Genomic DNA, 19569 nt, shown 5'->3' with positions numbered 1-19569 from the left:
AGTTAACAGTGAAGAAGGCTGGGCATCTCCAGCCTTCCTCTGCTCCCCACTTAGGATCTGGTGCTCTGTGTACCCTTTCTGTGATCCTTCAGACAATCCCTTCTGAAGGAAAGAGCCCCAGGGAATGAGAGCCAGCCCCTCTCCCTTCCTCCATCACCCATTTCCCTGGCTGACTCTCAGAACCTCAGGCCAGGTCAGAACTTTTGACCCTCTGCTCAGCTAGACAGGAAATTCAGAAAGCTTTATCTCTAAGAAATAACCAAGTGTACATACAACATTAGCAATAAGAATAACAGGCACCTACTCCCCACTCTGAGTTAATCTACTAGGGTGGGAAGTTAAAACATTTGGCGAGAAGGAAAAAAACCTTATCCTGCCTCTCAAAGAAGAACATACACTCCAGGATGATATCCATGAGCAAAACAGACAACCAAAACAGGATTATACAAACCCTGCTCCTGTAATCTAAGTTCTTATACACAGTATTCTTTAATACACACTGAAGGAACTGGGGGTGAGGACTTGGGGGACTCCTACACATAAAGCACAGGAACAGTCAAAAAGCATCATCAGAACCTGAGGGCTAGCAGGGGCTTCAGAAATCAGTCTAGAGATAAACTGTACCCCATGGATGGAGGAGCCTGGAAGGAAGGCTGCAGTCCACGGGGTCACTGAGGGTCAGACACGACTGAGCGACTTCACTTTCACTTTTCACTTTCATGCATTGGAGAAGGAAATGGCAACCCACTCCAGTGTTCTTGCCTGGAGAATCCCAGGGACGGGGGAGCCTGGTGGGCTGCCGTCTATGGGGTCGCACAGAGTCAGACGCGACTGAAGCGACTTAGCAGGCATAGATGGAAGTTCTTCGTGGTTAGGATTGGTTAGAATGGTTAGGATTCAGTAAATCCTATAAACTATGCCTGATAAACTATGCCTAGTTTACCCCTCATTCTAGAGAAAGCCCTGAGAAGACTTACTCAAAGCCACAGGTAATTTGTGGCAGACACAATTTAAATGGAGTATTTCCTGATTCCCAATACTCAAAGAAGAGAGACCCCCGGGAAAGCACAGGAGGAAAGCACACAAGAACCCGTGTCCTCCTGTGCAAAGGAAGGATTTAATTCAGTTCCATGGACTAATACAGGCCCCAGCTTTCCCTTCCCCAAGAAGAAGTTGTTTTATTCTTGCTACTGAAAGGAATGACTGTTCAGAATCCAACCCAAGGAAAAGCTCAGGTTTAGAACAACAGGCAACACTTCTGTCCTAACCATTTAGGTAAGGTTACGAATTTGTACATCATGAATGCATGTAGATGTATTTTAGGTATCAATATATAAAGATTCTGCATCTGTATAACAGATTTCCTTGTTTCCAAGCCTTGATTTTTTTTTTTTTTTTTTTGGGCCACACCACATGGCTTGCAGGATCTTATTTCCTGACCAGGGACTGAACTCAGGCCACAGCAACGAAAGCCCAGAATTCTAACTATTAGGCCACCAAGAACTTCCAATTATGCCTTGAATTTGAAGGAAAAAAAAAAAAAGCAAGGGCAGAAGTTTGGAGAGAATATATGTATTTTCACTGGTCTGTGAGCAAGTTCATGTAGAGAACTTTTGAAAAGCAGAGTGCAAGTCTATAATGCACATTTCTACAAAAGCATTATTTAGCTGAATTAGGCTATAAGAGCTACTACCCTGCCATACACCTGCACAAGTGGCCAGCTTCTGTATACCTGCTTCAATGTGCTATGAAAACAAGCAAAGAATGGTCTTATCCTTTAATTCCATATTTTGTTTAAAAAGAGATCATTTTTTTTTTTTTAAAGAATAGTCAGGAATCTTTATAAAAACTTAGTGCAGTTTTGAAACATTAACTTAAAATGTTAATAAACTTAGGTTGTAGCATTGGCAGTCATCTGTATAAAAAATTAAAGAAATAATCATTTTTCTTACACTTAACATAAACCTCTATTCTGCTAAGCAGTGCACACAACTTGCCTTTTTATCTACTGTAGCCGATTTGCTTATCACAGAATCTGAAATAAGATTTTGGCTAAATTGTTTAATGTAGTCATCTTAAAAGTGAACAGATTTACTCTTAAGGCTCTTACAGACTCTGTAAAATCTCAGTTACTAGGGTTTTCATGGGCAGTAGTTTATGACCATATACAAAGTCTGTATTTCTATAATCTTTGAACCTAACATATGATTTGAACTCTATACTGGATGAGAAACAAACCCTCAGCTGCCCACCTAGTCAAGGAAATTTCTCGGAACTCTTGAAAAAGACACACAATGAGACTGCCATGCCCCTGAAAACTGTTTGGAATGAAACTGTGAGCAGTGAGGAAGCATCGTCTCCCATAAGCCTGACTATAACTAGGCAAATCCAACAGCCTTCATTCTTAACATAGACTGCATATTCCCAGAGTCCCAGGGGAATGTCTCAGGGAACAGAATTCACAAACCAACATTTTAAAGACATGACTCATACATATTTGAATTCTAACATGAATTAAAATCAGACATAGCAAGAAATCACGTGTTTATATTTAAAACATTTAAACAGCAAAAAATAGACTTAAGGAAAAAAATACATTATCAACTTTCCTCATGACTCCATAGTATATTCACCTTAGTATACCAGTTATAATTCAGAGAAAGTAACTTACAATAAACTAATTTACCTTTCCTGGTGTTTTTAAAATGCATTTAACTTTCTCAATTACATTTGAAACATCTCCAGAATCTTTCAATTTTTTCCTGATATCATCTTCTAACTCTTCCCACTGGAAGGCACCTGTAAAAAAATCAATATATATTGAATTTTTTGTTAAAGCAGGAAGAAAGATAAATATTTTACTGAGTATCAATGTTCCTCTTTCTTTTTGTTTCGTATTTTCTTTTAATTTTTATTTACCAAACATATATTCTTACAATTACACTAAAACATTTAAACAGCTCTCACATTAAAAAAAAAAAGTTTCCCTTCATCTAAACTATTTCTCAAAAGCTGGAGTCTTCTTCCTGAACAGCTGCCACCTCTTTATAGAACAGGCGATGAGCTAATGATAACAGCAATGGCTAGAATATGAGTTCCCATCACAAGAGGGCCAACACTCAACTGATTTACTTGCTCTGAGTATGAGGCGGATTCCGTCCTTTCTAAGGCTGGATTCAGTGATACCAATCATGAAGGGCAGTGACTACAATCAGGCAAAGGAACAGAATGCATTCAGAAGGTTTCATGCACTGTCAGGGTCCGATGAGGATGTTCCATAGCCAGTTCTTACAGAACCAACCAGAAGAAGAGAGCTGGATAATTTTCTGTAGAACCACACAACTGGGACATTAAAAAAAGAAAACTCACCCCACCCGGTCCCTCTCGCCCTTTTCACACCAACCCACTTTTAAGCCGTCTCTTCTTAGGTTCACTTCACTCCTGTCAGCCTCTCTTCCTCTGTGCCTTACAGTCTCCTCGTCCAGGATCAGCAAAATGTCTCCCCTTCCCCCAAACACGTCTCTCTTTGGCCCACAGCAGTCTCCTACCTAGCCTCCCTACTCCCAATTGGCCTTTTCCACATCAAGTGAATCTTATTATCAATGCAGCTAAGTTTCCAAAAGTGCATTTCTGTAGAGATTACCCCCATCCAGCCCATCCATTATAGACAGTCCTAAATCCTAAAAATACAACTCAAAAAGATACAGAGTGGGTGGGCACAGTTGGGAGACCCAGGTTCTAGTTCTATCTACGCAGTTAACAACTGGTATAAATTTAGCTGATTTATGTCTCTGGGTAACTTGAGATCCTTTTCTATTTGCTCTTGGTCTTTCTCTTCTGGTATTTCCCTTCAGGTATCCAGAACTTTGCCAGGTGCCTTCATGAATACTGGGGAGTGGAGAGGGCACGGAATGAACATTTACTGAACCAGTGAGATTAGGCAGTTGCCGCCAGGCTGTAGCAAGGAGATCCAAAACTAATCTTTTAGAATCAGATTGGCAGTCCAGTTGCTCTCAGGCCTCATTAGAGCTGAGCCCTGCAGCGCTTGGCATCCTTGCCTATCTTAAACTTCTCCTTACCTGTCCTTCATGACTACTACAGTGTATCCTGGGAGAGGGTTGGGGGAAGGAGAGTCCTCATTTGGGGCATTTGCTGTTCTGCGGGGTAAATGCTCCCACCATGGCCAAGTTCAATACAACAACACAGAACACACCCTTACTGCTAAGTCGCTTCAGTCATGTCTGACTCTGTGCGACCCCATAGCCCACCAGGCTCCTCCGTCCCTGGGATTCTCCAGGCAAGGACACTGGAGTGGGTTGCCATTTCCTTCTCTAATGCATGGAAGTGAAAAGTGAAAGTGAAGTCGCTCAGTCGTGTCTGACTCTTAGCGACCCCATGGACTGTAGCCTACTAGGCTCCTCTGCCCATGGGATTTTCCAGGCAAGAGTACTGGAGTGGGGTGCCATTGCCTTCTCCGAACACACCCTTAGGAACAGGTAAATACCACTGCCTCTCACACGTTGGCACTAGCTAGCTCCAGGGCACCCCTGCCTCTTCTTAACTTTGGGCACTCTTTTTCTGACTTCACTGTTAGCTCTTCTCCCTCCTCAAATTCCACAAGGCGTACAGTCTAGAACAAGCCTATGCTTTTTGTTTTCCTCTTCCTCAAAGAATGATTTTTAACTTCAAGTCACATACTCTTTTCACAATCTGATGAATTCTCTGGATCACTGCTCTAGAAAATTTCCCATGCACACACAGCCAGTAAAGTCTACATAAAAGAGAAGGATCCCTTAGAAGCCAAGGGACTCAGTTCAAGAAAATTCACTCTATGCCAGTGATTCTCACCCCTAGCTATATATTACATTTACCTGGATGATCTTTTATAAAATACCATTGGAGAAGGTGCCATCCCCAGATGGATTACATTAGCATTTCTGGGGATGGGGCCCAGACATCAATTTTAAAAGCCTCCAGGAAATTCGAGCATGCATTGACTGCTGATGACTATTGCTCATCCTTTAGACATTTTATCCACTTTCAAAACCCAGGGTCAGTGGCATGCAGCAAACAGTACATGGAAGTAGTTCTGACTGATACTCACACAAGTTAAAGGAGAGCACAGATATTGTTTCTTAAAAGTAAAATTATGTTAACTAAAGAACACCTACACAGTATCTCCATTCAGAAGAGTATCAGAAAGAAAACAAGCATCAAATCTAAGTGTATTAAGATTAGCAATAGGTAAATTCCTACAGGATATTAATCTGTTTGAGAACAGACACAGAAAGATCCAACAACTGAAAAGAAAAGTAAGCCTAGGTTATAAGGGCACTCTAATGACCGGGTTCTTGCCATAATTAGAAATGCTAATCAAATCATCTTTGACACTTAGGTGTCAAATACAGCAATAATAAGACTGAGATTTCTTTTCTTTTCTTGTGGTAATAACATTAAGTGTTATGCGCTAAGCTATGGCTGACTCTTTTGTGACCCCATGAGTGTAGCCCCCCTGGCTCCTCTGGCCATGGAATTCTCCAGTCAAGAATAGTGGAGTGGGTAGCCATTCACTTCTCCAGAGGACCTTTCCAATCCAGAGATCAAACCCAGGTCTTCCACATTCACGCAGATTCTTTACAGTCTGAGCAACCAGGGAAGCCCCAATAACATTTAACATGTGTTCCATTTTCTTAACATAGTTTTAATACACTGCTGCGGCTAAGTCGCTTCAGTCGTGTCCGACTCTGTGCGACCCCAGAGACGGCAGCCCACCAGGTTCCCCCATCCCTGGGATTCTCCAGGCAAGAACACTGGAGTGGGTTGCCATTTCCTTCTCCAATGCATGAAAGTGAAAAGGGAAGTCACTCTGTCATGCCTGACTCTTAGAGACCCCATGGACTTCAGCCTACCAGGCTCCTCAGTCCATGGGATTTTCCAGGCAAGAGTACTGGAGTGGGGTGCCATTGCCCTGTCCACTACTGCTAACAATAGGCATAGTACTATATGTTACAGCAGAGCTCTAGATGTCATCCTATGTAACTGATTGTGATTTTAACTTCTTAGAACACTAATTTACTTAGTCTTACAGAGCATGATCTACCCATGTGCATTCAGCTGTTCTTTTATGCAGTGCAGAAAAGAGCATATCACAGAATAATTTCAAGAGCTGGAGAATACTACGCTCATTTCCACAAATTCATTTACCCTGGCAGCATTTCAATAAGTGATGTGAAATTCTAAGGGCCATCTGTGGCAGGAAGAGCTCAAAGCTAAATTCTTGATGCTCTTACAAAGATTTCAATTGCTATCCATCTGAGATCCTGTGACTCAGGAATTTGCCAGCATAAAGGCTGTACACAGTATCATAAGAATGTTACAATTGTATGCCATTTAAGGATTACTCCTCAAGACCAGGAAACTGCGGGCCTCACTTTTCAGATTATTCCTCCTTCAGTGGTAAAGAATCTGCCTGACAATGCAGAAAACCCAAGAGACGTGGGTTTGATCCCTGGGTAGGGAGATCCCCTGGGGAAAGAAATGGCAATCCACTCCAGTATTCCTGCCTGGAAAATCCCAAGGACAGAGCAGCCTGGTGGGCTCCAGTTTATGGGGTTGCAAAGAGTCGGGCACCACTGAGCATGCACATGCAATGTCAGTGGTAGTCATAAAGTATCAGACGTTATGCAATGTTAGCAGCTATCCAAGAGGAAATTAACATACGCACTTTCACTGTGCCTGTTTGCTCAGAAATTTGAATATGAAAATGAACAGAGGCCTTCATTACAGGGGTAAAGTGTTAACCAGAGTATTAAAAGGCCCTTCCTAAATATAGGACTCAAATATCCATGGTAGGCACAATATCTGCAACATTTCAAATTCCTAAAGGTTAAAAGAAAATTATTTTTAAAAATTTAAAATTTTTAAAAAGAATGGAGACATTCTCTGTCATTTGGTTCATTTTTCTAAAAAAAGGAAGAGACAAGTTTAATAGGGTTTTTCAGCCCGTGTTTGCTCAGGGCAAACATTCCGGAGCACGCCCTCTCATGGGTTCTGCCTCTGCTTCCCGGTCCAACTGACGAGAGCACAACCCGCTCCTGTCTTCCACAGTTCCCAAAAGGACCTGCGGCTAGGCCGGGGCTGCGAGGAGGAAACCAGTGTGAAACTGGGTCTTAAGACTTGTGCTCTGTTCAAAAGTTTTCAGATGTTGGACAACAATAAGATAAACAAACAGAAAATACATAAGCCCAGCCTCTTAAGTCTCTAAGAAAAAAAAAAAAATTAGGTTTCAAATTTTAGTTTGCTTTAATTAAAAAAAATATTTTTTTAAATAAGCAACCTATGCACCAAGAAAAAATCAAAGGGCAAAAAGAAAACATCAGAAAATGTTTAGACATTTGAGATCGGGAATCTGGTCGGTTTTTCTTCTCAATAAATTGTATTTTGCTGAGATTGTCGTCTTTTTAAACACAACGAACAGTAGCACTTTTGCTTGAGTCTGAGGTTATACTGAGTAAATAGTTATAGAAGAATTGTTAGGCACCTGCTGAAGCATTCACTTTCCTTTTACCTCAGCCCACATCCAGGTCTCCCTGTAGCCCCAGGTCAGTGGCCTGTGGCCAGTGTGTACCTGGCACTATGTCCTGTCTGGGTCACATGCAAACAAAGCTCAGAGCAGAGAGGCAACAGCTAAGCGTCAGACTGAGAAGTCCATGCCCTGAACTGGTTGGGGGTTTTCAGCTCAGCAAGCTGTCCATGTCATCATGCACCTCTGCCTTCTAGTCACTACTGCCAGGCTCACTGGGTTTCCACCCACCACTAAGCATTCACTTGCCTCAACTTCAGGCAGGGGGTACAAGAATGCATGGACAGCCCCAGCTCCAGAGATCTCTGTGTCAGTCAGCCTGGCAGGCGATTCCACTTTGACCCTGTTCCCTGAGACTAATCACTGGGTTCCTCTTCAGGGCCTCTGGGCTGAATTCCAGGCCCTCATCCCCTGGCTGTGGCTGGTGGTCCCAGTTCTACCAAGAGCAGGTGCTGCAGCAACTTGTGGTACAAAACATCAGCACTGCCTGGAGACTACTGGAAATGCAGACCCTCATGCATTCAAGGGATCAGATCTGATAGATAGAGTGCCTGCCAAGAACTATGGATGGAGATTTGTTACACTGTATAGGAGGCACTGATCAAAATCATCCCCAAGAAAAAATGCAAAAAGGCAAAACGGTTGTCTGAGGAGGCCTTACAAATAGCTGAGAAAAGAAGAGAAGCGAAAGGCAAAGGAGAAAAGGAAAGATATATCCACCTGAATGCAGAGTTCCAAAGAACAGCAAAGAGAGATAAGAAAGCCTTCCTCAGTGATCAATAGAAATAGAGGAAAATAGTAGAATGAGAAAGACTAGAGACCTCTTTAAGAGAACTAGAGATACCAAGGGAACATTTCATGCAAAGATGGGCACAATAAAGGACAGAAATGATATGGACCTAACAGAAGCAGAAGATATTAAGAAGGGGTGGCAAGAATACACAGAACTGTACAAAAAAGATCTTCATGACCCAGATAACCATGATGGTGTGATCACTCACCTAGAGCCAGATATCCCAGAATATGAAGTCAAGTGGGCCTTAGGAAGCATCACTACGAACAAAGTTAGTGGGGATGATGGAATTCTAGGTGAGCTATTTCAAATCCTAAAAAATGATGCTGTGAAAGTGCTGCACTCAATATGCCAGCAAATTTGGAAAACTCAGCAGTGGCCACAGGACTGGAAAAGATAAGTTTTCATTCCAATCCCAAAGAAAGGCAATGCCAAAGAATATTCAAACTACTGCACAATTGCATTCATCTCACACACTAGCAAAGTAATGCTCAAAATTCTCCAAGCCAGGCTTCAACAGTACATGAACCGAGAACTTCCAGATGTTCAAGCTGGATTTAGAAAAGGCAGAGGTACCAGAGATCAAATTGCCAACATCCGCTGGATCATTGAAAAAGCAAGAGAGTTCTAGAAAAATATCTACTTCTGCTTCATTGACTACACTAAAGTCTTTGACTGTGTGGATTACAACAAACTGTGGAAAATTCTGAAAGAGATGGGAATACCAGACCACCTGACCTGCCTGAGAAATCTGTACACAGGTCAGGAAGCAACAGCTAGAACTGGACATGGAACAATGAACTGGTTCCATGTTGGGCTGTATGAAGCACAACTGCAATCAAGATTGTTGGGAGAAATATCAGTAACCTCACATATGCAGATGGCACCACCCTTATGGCAGAAAGCAAAGAATTAAACAGCCTCTTGATGAAAGTGAAAGAAGAGAGAAAAAGTTGGCTTTAAACTCAACATTCAAAAAACTAAGACCATGACATCTGGTCCCATCACTTCATGACAAATAGATGGGGAAAAAGTGGAAACAGTGACAGACTTTATTTTCTTGGGCTCCAAAATTACCGTGGATGGTGACTGCAGCCATGAAATTCAGCTTGCTCCCTGGAAGAAAAGCTATGACCAACCTAGACAGCATATTAAAAAGCAGAGACATTACTTTACCGACAAAAGTCCATTTAGTCAAAGCTATGGTTTTCCCAGTAGTCCTGTACAGATGTGAGAGCTGGACCATAAAGAAAGGTGAGCACCAAAGAGTTGATGCTTTTGAACTGTGGTGTTGGAGAAGGCTCTTGAGAGTCCCTTGAACTGCAAAGAGATCAAACCAGTCAAACCTAAAAGAAATCAGTCCTGAATGTTCCTTGGAAGGACTGATGTTGAAGCTGAAACTCCAATACTTTGGCTACCTGATGCAAAGAACTGACTCACTGGAAAACACCCTGATGCTGGGAAAGACTGAAGGCAGGATGAGAAGGGGACAACAGAGGATGAGATGGTTGGACAGCATGATCGACTCAATGGACATGAGTCTGAGCAAGCTCCAGGAGTTGGTGATGGACAGTGAAGCCTGGTGTGATGCAGTCCCTGGGGTCGCAAAGAGTTGGACATGACTGAGTGACTGAACTGAACTGATGCCCCACCAGGGCCCACCGAATCGGAGTCTGCACATTAACAAGATCACCAGGTGACTGGCAGGTACTTTAAGGTTTGAAGACCACTGGTACTGGTGATAGAGAGGCTGCAAGACCAACCACCTGTTTTCACAATGTTGGCCTTCCTTAGGCTGAGCTCCAGAATAACAGTGCTTCCTAACTGCACTCATCTTGCCTGCTCTTCCACCTTCCCACCATCACTAGAGAGGATCTTCCCAAAGCCCAGCCTAATCATGCATAAAGTTCTAGAAAAGCTTCTTCGAACAGCAGGAGCAGCTCCCAAGGGCCCTGCCAGCCTCATCTCCTTCCAGCCATCCCCTCCCACTCCATGCTCCACCCATGGAAACTACCTGTGGTTCCCAAAGGTTACATTTTCATTAGAGCAAGTTTCTCAACATATTCATTTCTCTCAAAAAGCATCAGAGAGTGAATACATGAATGACTTCTAACAGGCAATCAACTCTGGGGAAAGGTACTAGGGCGTGAGAACTTTCTTTTTTTCTCTCCCCCTTTTTTCCATCTGTATGTATGAATTTTACAATTAAAAAAAAAATTACTCCCTAGGAGAAAGATAAGCAGGTTCTGTCACTGGACATACATTTAGTTATTAGAACTGACCTCAAAGTGCTCATGCGCCTTTGAAAGTATTTAATGGATACTGTGGGAAACATGCTGAATAATTCATGACTTCAACAGCAGACTCATTGAAAAGAAAAGCCAAACACTTCCATCATGGTTCTCTGACATATCATTAAAGACATTTTTTTTCTTCTAATGTGTAAACATTTTGGCTTTTCAAAATTAGTCCTAATTCTGAACTGTGAGATTCTAAGTTTAAACATAAAAATCCATTGTGCTAAATGAAGACTCTAGCTTATCTGGTTTATTCACATAATGATTCACAGCTACTAGAGTCTACTCATTAGTTCAGCCTACATTTACAGAGAGGCTGCCATGCCGAAGGCATTGACTGCTGGTATGCTCTGCAGGGGTGGAATATTCTAAGCAAATATTCACTTAATGGATTTAAGATTTATATCACCACATTCAACTCCAATATGTATATTTTTAATCCACTTAATCTGCATGCTACAACTGTTATTTTTCACAACCATTAACTTCTTAACTTGCAAAACTAAACACAACCCCAATGAAAAAGAGAAAAATCTTATCATCAATCATTTGATTGAATCCATAGGGATTCTCTAGGCAAGAATACTGGAGTGAGTGGCCATGCCCTCCTCCAGGGACTCCTCCCAACCCAGGGACTGAACCCAGGTCTTCTGCATTGCAGGTGGATTCTTTACCAGTTGAGTTACCCAGGAAGCCACCCTGTTAAAATAACTCAAATTAAAAAGTCTAATCTTTAGAATATATGTGCTATACTGAGCTTTTAAAAGGATAAGACGAAAAACAATTGATAAGCTGAATCCTACAAAGATAAGGGCACAGAAGTAACAGTAGTTTGAAATAGTCATAGTCAAAGTTAATTAGATTTCAGTCTGAACTAATTTTAGATACTGTTTCTAGTTGTTAAACTGAATGCAATGATCATGGTAATTTCTCCCTTCAATTCCCTCCAAAATCTGAGTCAAACAAGAATAAGTAAAGACACTTATTTTCATATGTATTTGAAGAATTTTATTTCTTTAAAGTTAAATCAGACAATGAATTCTTAAATATTAAATATTTAAAATGAATTCTGAATATTCTTTTAAATATAATGGCTTCCCTGGTGGCTCAGATAGTAAGGAATTTGCCTGCAATGTGGGAGATCTGGGTTTGATCCCTAGGTCAGGAAAATCCCTGGAGAAGGGAATGGCTACCCCCTATAGTATTCTTGCCTGGAGAATTCCATGGACAGAGGAGCCTGGAGGGCTACAGTCCATGAGATCACAGAGTCGGACACAACTAAGTGACTAACACTTAAAATACTAACATACTCGCTCAATAGGAAAAGAGGTTACTGTTTCTACAGGTAGATGTAAAACCAAGGCAAGGAAACTTGTAAGGAGAGAAAGCTTGGCCCAGTTCCTGTGGATAAAGCAGACACTAGTGCATTTACAATCTTCACCTCAGATACTATGAAGAAGAGAAAGATAAAACCAACCGGTAACACATGAAGACCACGGGCACACTTCATTTCAAAAGCTCACGAGGCTGTACCAGAACCATGTGACAAGGTACCTGAGTAAATGAAGCGCAGGATGTCCGATAAACAAGAACAGAAGAAGGCGTCTTTAACGATGACTCGTAAGGGCGGGTTGCCCGGAGACTCCTGGCTAGCACCTGGAAACGCGGGGTCTCTGTTGATAGTAAAGAGATCCTGGGTGGTCTGGATGATACTGGAATCCTGAATGTCAGCAGGACTCTTTACGCTGAAGAGCAACATGAACACATGGCTGACGGCGCAGAGAACGATCTTGTGGGCCTCGGCCACCTCCTTTAAATCTGGGCTGTAAAACACCACATCCACACACTGGCAGCAGAACAGCAAGTTGTTTAAGTCGGCATTATAATGCGATGCTTCAGCCTTCAAGACCGGCATTTTCTCTGTTTCAAAAAAGAAAATAAGAATAACAAACTGCTCTTTAGGTCCACAGACCCCCGTCACTTCAGGTTTAAACACAACAAAACAATATTTTTTTTAATATTATTAGGTTGAACCATAGGAAGTTGCCAATATTTGGCCATTTTGGATCCAGAAAAACAGCACCTTTTCTATAGCTTCATCTAATTATAAACTAACTATCCAGGAATGACACAGATACACAGAAATACTGTATTTACTTTTTCTAGTACAAATGAAAAATGTACCAATGCCACAAAGAGCATTTCTCACTATGTGTGGCCCCACATAAAATATTTCTCCCAATGCTAGATTTCAGTTATGTTGGCTGTCATCATTCTTCACCTGATAAAAACATGCAAAGAAATTTCTGAAAGTTCTGAAGAGCCCAACCTCACATCTGAAGTCGTTTTCCTTCCAGAATAACTGAAGGCAGAGGAATGAATTGTTAAAACTGCAGCCCCTTAAAAGCCAGGGTTCAGAGTCTTGGACTCGATGGTTTAAAACCACCTTGACCATTTTATTCCGATGCTAAAGTTTGTCTTTCCCTCCTAGTAAAACATTATGCTGCCCCACAACCAGCTTCTTCCTCTCGGCACACGTCAGGGAGATTGCTGGTCAGGCTCCATGATTTCCACAAGGGCAGGTAACCTTCCATTCCCTAGTTTGATCACTAACTAAATTAGATTAGCCTCCATCAATTCAGAACATCGGCCTGGAGAACCACAGCCCAGGTCCTCATCATAGACCCAAATTGTGAATAGTCTGCTAACTTTCATCTAAAGCTGTGCCAAGGAAAACGTGACCTGGGAAGGGTTGCCTGAAGGATATACAATCATTTAAACCAGTACAATTCAGCCTTCTTCAGGAATAAAAACAATTCTTTATTCTAAAGCAGAACTCCAGTCTACTAACTGGACAAGGTAAGCTGGGGGCCAGGCTCTTTCTGCCCTGTACCCTATCCATCCTCTTCTCTCTATCACCAGAGGCACCCTACAGATCCTGACTGTCTGAGAACAGTTTATAAAAATCACATGCCTCAAAGCCAGGGATCAGTCCTTAGAAGAAGTCAGCACCAGAACAAACGTGCACCCCGGACCCTGAGTTATGGTCAGTGTGATGCCACAGCGCTCCCATGGGAAGGGCACACCTGCCCACTATCTCACCTGCTGGCCCCAGAGGAAGACCCACAGGTTGTAGTGCTAAATGACCTGAAGAATTTTGCCTTGTCTGAGCAATTGGTATGTTTTCTCTTCTTGATTAATAAGAACTAAGAAATTATGCATCAGCATCATTGACTTGGCCATTCCCCACTCATCTTCGCATCCAGGAAGTAATTAAGGGCCCAGGGTTTGCTACGTAACAACCACATCACCCCTTTCACCCTGCACATCACAAAGTTCAAAGCCAATTCTACGGTGTGTATGTCCACATTTTTGGAACTGACTTCCCATACAAAATTACAGTCTCTTGGCTTGTTCATGTACATTCATTCATTCACCAAATACTTATCAAGTACAAACAATATCCATAATTACTTGATCTGAATAGAGTATTATTTTACCGCTGCTATTACAAGATTATGCAATAAGTTCTGGCAAGTTGATATAGTTTATTTTTAATTTTATTTTCCTCTAACCCTATATCATGAACATTTTCAAACAGTCAAAAACCTCAAAGAATGATACAATGAGCACACATATATCTTGCCCTTAAATTGTGTAATTATTAACACTTTACTTTTTGGCCTTATCTCTAAATTTTCTCTCTCCTTCTGTGTGTGTGCATCTCTCCTTCACTCACAAACCATTTAAAAGTAATTTGTAATCATTAGGATACTTTAGTTCTAAATACTTTCATATTTACTCATAACTCATATTTATCTCCTAAGAATAAGAACATTCTTCTACTAAACACAATACTACTATCATATATAAGAAAATCAACAGTAATCCCATAGTATCATCTAATTTCCCATCCATAATGAAATTTTACCCAACTGTCCCAAGAACATCTTTTAGATGTTTTTATGGAACCTGTATCCACTCAAAGTTCATGCATCACATCTGGTTATTTCTCACTGGACTGTAATTTAGAGCAGCTCTCTACCACACACACCATTCTTAAAAGAATCTATAGGTTCAAGTTTTCAAGACAATAGTCCTCAAAATGTGATCCAGGTGCCACCTGCTTCAGAATCATCTGGGAGGCTTATTTAAAAATCAGATTCAGACTCCATCCCAGCTTCACTAAATCGGAATGTCAGGTGAGTCCTGAACACACTCAAATTTGAGAACAATTGCCCCCACGCTTTTGAAACGATCTACAATAAATATCAACGGAATGTTTAGACACAGGCTAATAAATGCACCTGGCTGTTCAAGCTGAGGTGGTCTAATTCCATGAAACGAGTTGCTCATCTTCCTTCTCTTCATTTTTTCACTTGTCTTCTGATTTAAGGCTTGGATCATGAAATATTCCAACTAAAACAAGAATCAAATGTTAATTAGAGCTCTGACAAAATTATGTAGATATGACTATTTGGACTCCAAATCACAGCTGCCAGTACCATCGACACGTATGCCTTAGCCAATGCTTTTCAATTTTTTTTTATTTTAAAAAAAATCTATCGAGTAGAACAGTCTGTGCCTTGTCTAAACATAAACTATCATTCAAGGAAAAAACTGTACTTTCTCTTGAATAATCAAGAATGCCAAGCAGTACATCCATGTGACTACCAATAACCATCTCACAGGCAACTATAACAACCAACACTAGAAAAAGTCAAAGCAAGAGCAGATCTCTAGCTTTGGGTCACATCTGCTCACAACAATTCGGAACGTTCATATGTGCTCTACTTTTTTTCCTCAACAAATTACTTTGAAACGCATCCGTCATTTCATAAATTAAAAATCTTAACCACATGCACTTACATAGCTCCGGGCATGTGACGCCTGGGGCAAAAGTACAAAAGGAGGTCCGCATACCACCTACCTAAATATTTAAATGTTGCAAATCAAGAAAATAAACTGTTACATAAAATATATTCTATCCTTCTGCTTTGCCAAGTATGTCATCATTTAAACTGGAAGGGTTGGTTCAGATTTAAATTCTGAGACTCCTCAGAGTTTCCTGCAGCAGAGAAAGCTAGCCCCTAACTCCTGGTGCCCAAGACCACCCTTCCTCTCTCCGCCTGCCCACCCACACGCCCCTACCTGAGGGCACTGGTACATGCAGGCAGATATCCACACCTACACAACTGAGGTCCAGCCACTCTCCCCTTCCCTATTCCTCACACCTGGTCACCCCTCGGTCACCTCTCAGGCCTCGGGGTGTACATTATCAGACATGTGGGCCACCTTCAGGTAGATGGACCCAGGGAAGAGACTGGAATAGTCTGGGCAAAACAGACTCAGCACCAGCTGGTCATAGGACTCGGGATGCTGGGTCACAGCACAGCATGCAATGCTCTATGTTGATGGAAATGTCCTACAACATCTGTGCTAATCATGGAACAGTAGCCACTAGCTAAATGTAGCTATGCAGGACCTAAAATGTGGATAGTGCACTTGAGGAACGGAATTTATTATTATTATTTATGTATGTACATGTAAGTCTCTTGAGAGTCCCCTGGACTGCAAGGAGATCCAACCAGTCAATCTGAAAGGAAATCAGTCCTGAATATTTATTGGAAGGACTGATGCTGAAGCTGAAGCTCCAGTACTTTGGCCACCCAATGTGAAGAGCTGACTCATTGGAAAAGATCCTAATGCTGGGAAAGATTGAAGGCAGGAGGAGAAGGGGACGACAGAGGATGAGATGGTCGGATGGCATCACCACCTCAATGGACTTGAGTTTGAGCAAGCTCCAGGAGATAGTGAAGGACAGAAGGCCTGGTGTGCTGCAGTCCGTGGAGTCACAAAGAGTTGGGACACGACTGAACAGCAAAAATTATTTATGTATGTATGGGCTTCCCGGGTGGCTAAGCAATAAAGAATCTGTCTGCAATACAAGAGACGTGCATTCGATCCCTGGGTTTGGAAGGTATCCCTGGAGAAGGAAATGGCAACCCACTGCAGTATCCTTGCCTGGAAAATCCCATGGACAGAGGAGCACTGAATATGAGATAGAAAAAGTGAAACAAGCTAGATAAAAGTAAAAGACCCTCACATAGTCCAGTTGTTTAAAAATAAACATGGCTGCTCATTAGAAACATATTTGGAGCTCTGGTTTAAAAGAAAAAAAAAGCACTACCCGAGAATTTGTATTTTTCAAAAAAATTCCAAGATAATTCTGATATACATCTGGATTTTAAAAAGTGATTACAGGTTTTTCTATTAAATGGTAGTTTTGGAGATATAGAATTCTATAATTTTTCTGTTGGCCAATCATGATGCAGTGGTATTAAGTGAGTAACAGTTACACAATCACAATAGTAAAATATGTTTATCAGTTTTCACAATCAATAACAAGACAAAGAATAAAAGATAATTACAATTGCATGCCATAATGGGAACACGATTAAACCATCAATATCAAATAATTACATACCACCTGGGGGTCAAGGAGAATGATGTGCTAAGTGGAAGTGCGTACATGCACATGTTCTCATCTGCTCAGCTGGTCTATGTCCTTTGGTTGATGCATTTAATCCATTTACATTTAAGCTAATTATCAATATTTATGATTCTATTACTGCTTTCTTAATTGTTCTGGATTTATTTTCTGTAGGTAGGGATTTTCTTGGGCTTCCCTGGTGGCTCAGACGGTTAAGAATCTACCTGCAACTCAGGAGACCTGGGGTTGATCCCTGGGTTGGGAAGATTCCCTGGATGAGCGCATGGCAACCCACTCCAGTATTCTGGCCCTGAGAATCCCCACGGACAGAGAAGCCTGGAGGGCTACAGTCCATGGGGTTGCAAAGAGTCGGACACAACTGAGTGACTCAGCACAGCACAGTACAGAGCTTTTCCTTCTCTTGTTTTCTGCTTAGAGAAGTTCCCTTAGCAGTTGTTGTAAAGCTGGTTTGGTGGTGGTGAATTCTTTTAATTTTTGCTTGTCTGGAAAGCTTCTGATTTCTCCATCACATCTGAAGGAGAGTCTTGCTGGGTAGAGTATTTCTGGTTGTAGGTTCTTCCCTTTCATCACTTTAAATGTCATGCCATTCCCTTCTGGCTTGTAGTTTCTGTTGAGAAATCAGCTGATGGCCTGATGGGAGTTCCATGGCATGTTATTTGTCATTCTTCCTTGGTTGCTTTTAATAGCTTATCTTTAAGTTTTGTCAGTTTGATTACTATGTCTCAGTGTGTGCTTCCTTGGATTTATCCTGTTTGGGACACTCTGTGCTTCCTGGACTTGGCTGACTATTTTCTTTCCCATGTTAGGGAAGTTTTCAGTTATTATCTCTTCAAATATTTTCTCAGGTCCTTTCTTTCTTCTCCTTCTGGGACCCCTACAATGTGAATACTGGTGCATTTAATGTTGTCCCAGAGGTCTCTGAGACTGTCTTCATTTCCTTTCATTCTTTTTTCTATATTCTGTGGCACTGATTTCCACCATTCCGCCCTCCAGGTAATTTATCTGTGCTTCTGCCTGTTACTCTGCTATGGATTCCTTCTAGAGTATTATTCATCTCTGTTGGTTCTTTAGTTCTCATAGGTCTTTGGTAAACATTTCTTGCATCTTCTCAATCTTTGCCTCCATTCCTTTTCCAAGATCCTGAATCAAATTCACTGTCTTTATTCTGAATTCTTTTTCTGGAAGGTTGCCTATCTCTACCTCATTTAGTTGTTTTTCTGGGGTTTTACCTTGTTCCTTCATCTGGGACATAACTTTATGCTTTTTCATGCTGATTAACTTTCTGTGATGTGGTTTTGTATTAGTCGATGGGAGACTGTGGTTCTTCTTCTTCTGTCTGCCCTTTTTGGTGGAGGAGGCTATGAGGCTTGTGTAAGCTTTCTGATGGCAGGGACTGGTGGTGGGAAAAACTGGGTCTTGCTCTGGTGGGCAGGACCTTGCTCAGTAAAGCTTTAATCCAATTATCTGCTGACAGGTGGGGTTGTGCTCCCTCCCTGGTAGTTTTTTGGTCTGAGGCAACCCAGCCCTGACTTCCCTGGTGGCTCAGATGGTAAAGCGTCTGCCTAGTGTCCATCTTCTCCAACAAATGAAACCAAGTTGTCCTTTTCCCTTTCAGTTCAGTTCAGGCGCTCAGTCATGTCCGACTCTTCACAACCCCATGGACTACAGCACACCAGGCTCCCCTGTCCTCCACTATCCCCCAGAGTTCGATCAAACTCATGTCCATTGAGTCAGTGATACTATCCAACCATCTCATCCTCTGCCAACCCCCCTTGTCCTTTTGCCTTCAATCTTTTCCAGCATTAGGGTCTTCTCCAATGAGTTGGCTCTTTGCATCAGGTGGCCAAAGGGGTGGAGCTTCAGCATCAGTCCTTCCAATGAATATTCAGAGTTGATTTCCTTCAGGATTGATTCATTTGATCACCTTGCAGTTCAAGGGACGCTCAAGAGTTTTCTCCAGCACCACAGTTTGAAAGCACCAATTCTTTGATGCTCTGCCTTCTTTTGGTCCAACTCTCACATCCATACATGACTATTGGAAAAGCCATAGCTTTGACTATACAGACCTTTGTTGACAAAGTGATGTCTCCATTTTTTAATACACTGTCTAGGTTTGTCATAGCTTTTCCTACAAGAACCAAGTGAAGTGAAAATTGTTCAGTCATGTCTGACTCTTTGCGGCCCCATGGACTATAATCCATGGAATTCTCCAGGCCAGAATACTGCAGTGGGTAGCCTTTCTCTTCTCCAGGGGATCTTCCCGACCCAGGGATCAAACCCAAGTCTCCTGCATTGCAAGTGGATGCTTTACCAACTGAGCTATCAAGGAAGTCCACCCAAGAACCAAGCGTCTTTGAATTTCATGGCTGCAGTCACTGTCCAC

At 41.8% G+C, this 19569-nt stretch overlaps 1 protein-coding gene across 1 annotated transcript in view; it reads right to left on the bottom strand.

Annotated features, from left to right (window-relative positions):
* The window catches only part of RHOBTB3 (Rho related BTB domain containing 3), a 58736-nt gene that overhangs the window by 23025 nt on the left and 16142 nt on the right, over positions 1-19569 (bottom strand). The window contains exons 5-7 of the mRNA XM_070373155.1: positions 14980-15091; positions 12227-12592; positions 2687-2799 (exon numbers count right to left, since the gene is read on the bottom strand). Coding sequence (XP_070229256.1) covers positions 2687-2799; positions 12227-12592; positions 14980-15091 — 591 coding nt within the window. The remainder of the gene's footprint in view (positions 1-2686; positions 2800-12226; positions 12593-14979; positions 15092-19569) is intronic.

The sequence above is a fragment of the Bos mutus genome, chromosome 7 (assembly GCF_027580195.1).
Source record: "Bos mutus isolate GX-2022 chromosome 7, NWIPB_WYAK_1.1, whole genome shotgun sequence".
Classification (NCBI taxonomy): domain Eukaryota; kingdom Metazoa; phylum Chordata; class Mammalia; order Artiodactyla; family Bovidae; genus Bos; species Bos mutus.
The sequence above is the reverse complement of the archived record's forward strand: the minus strand, read 5'-3'. Positions and strand labels throughout refer to the sequence as shown.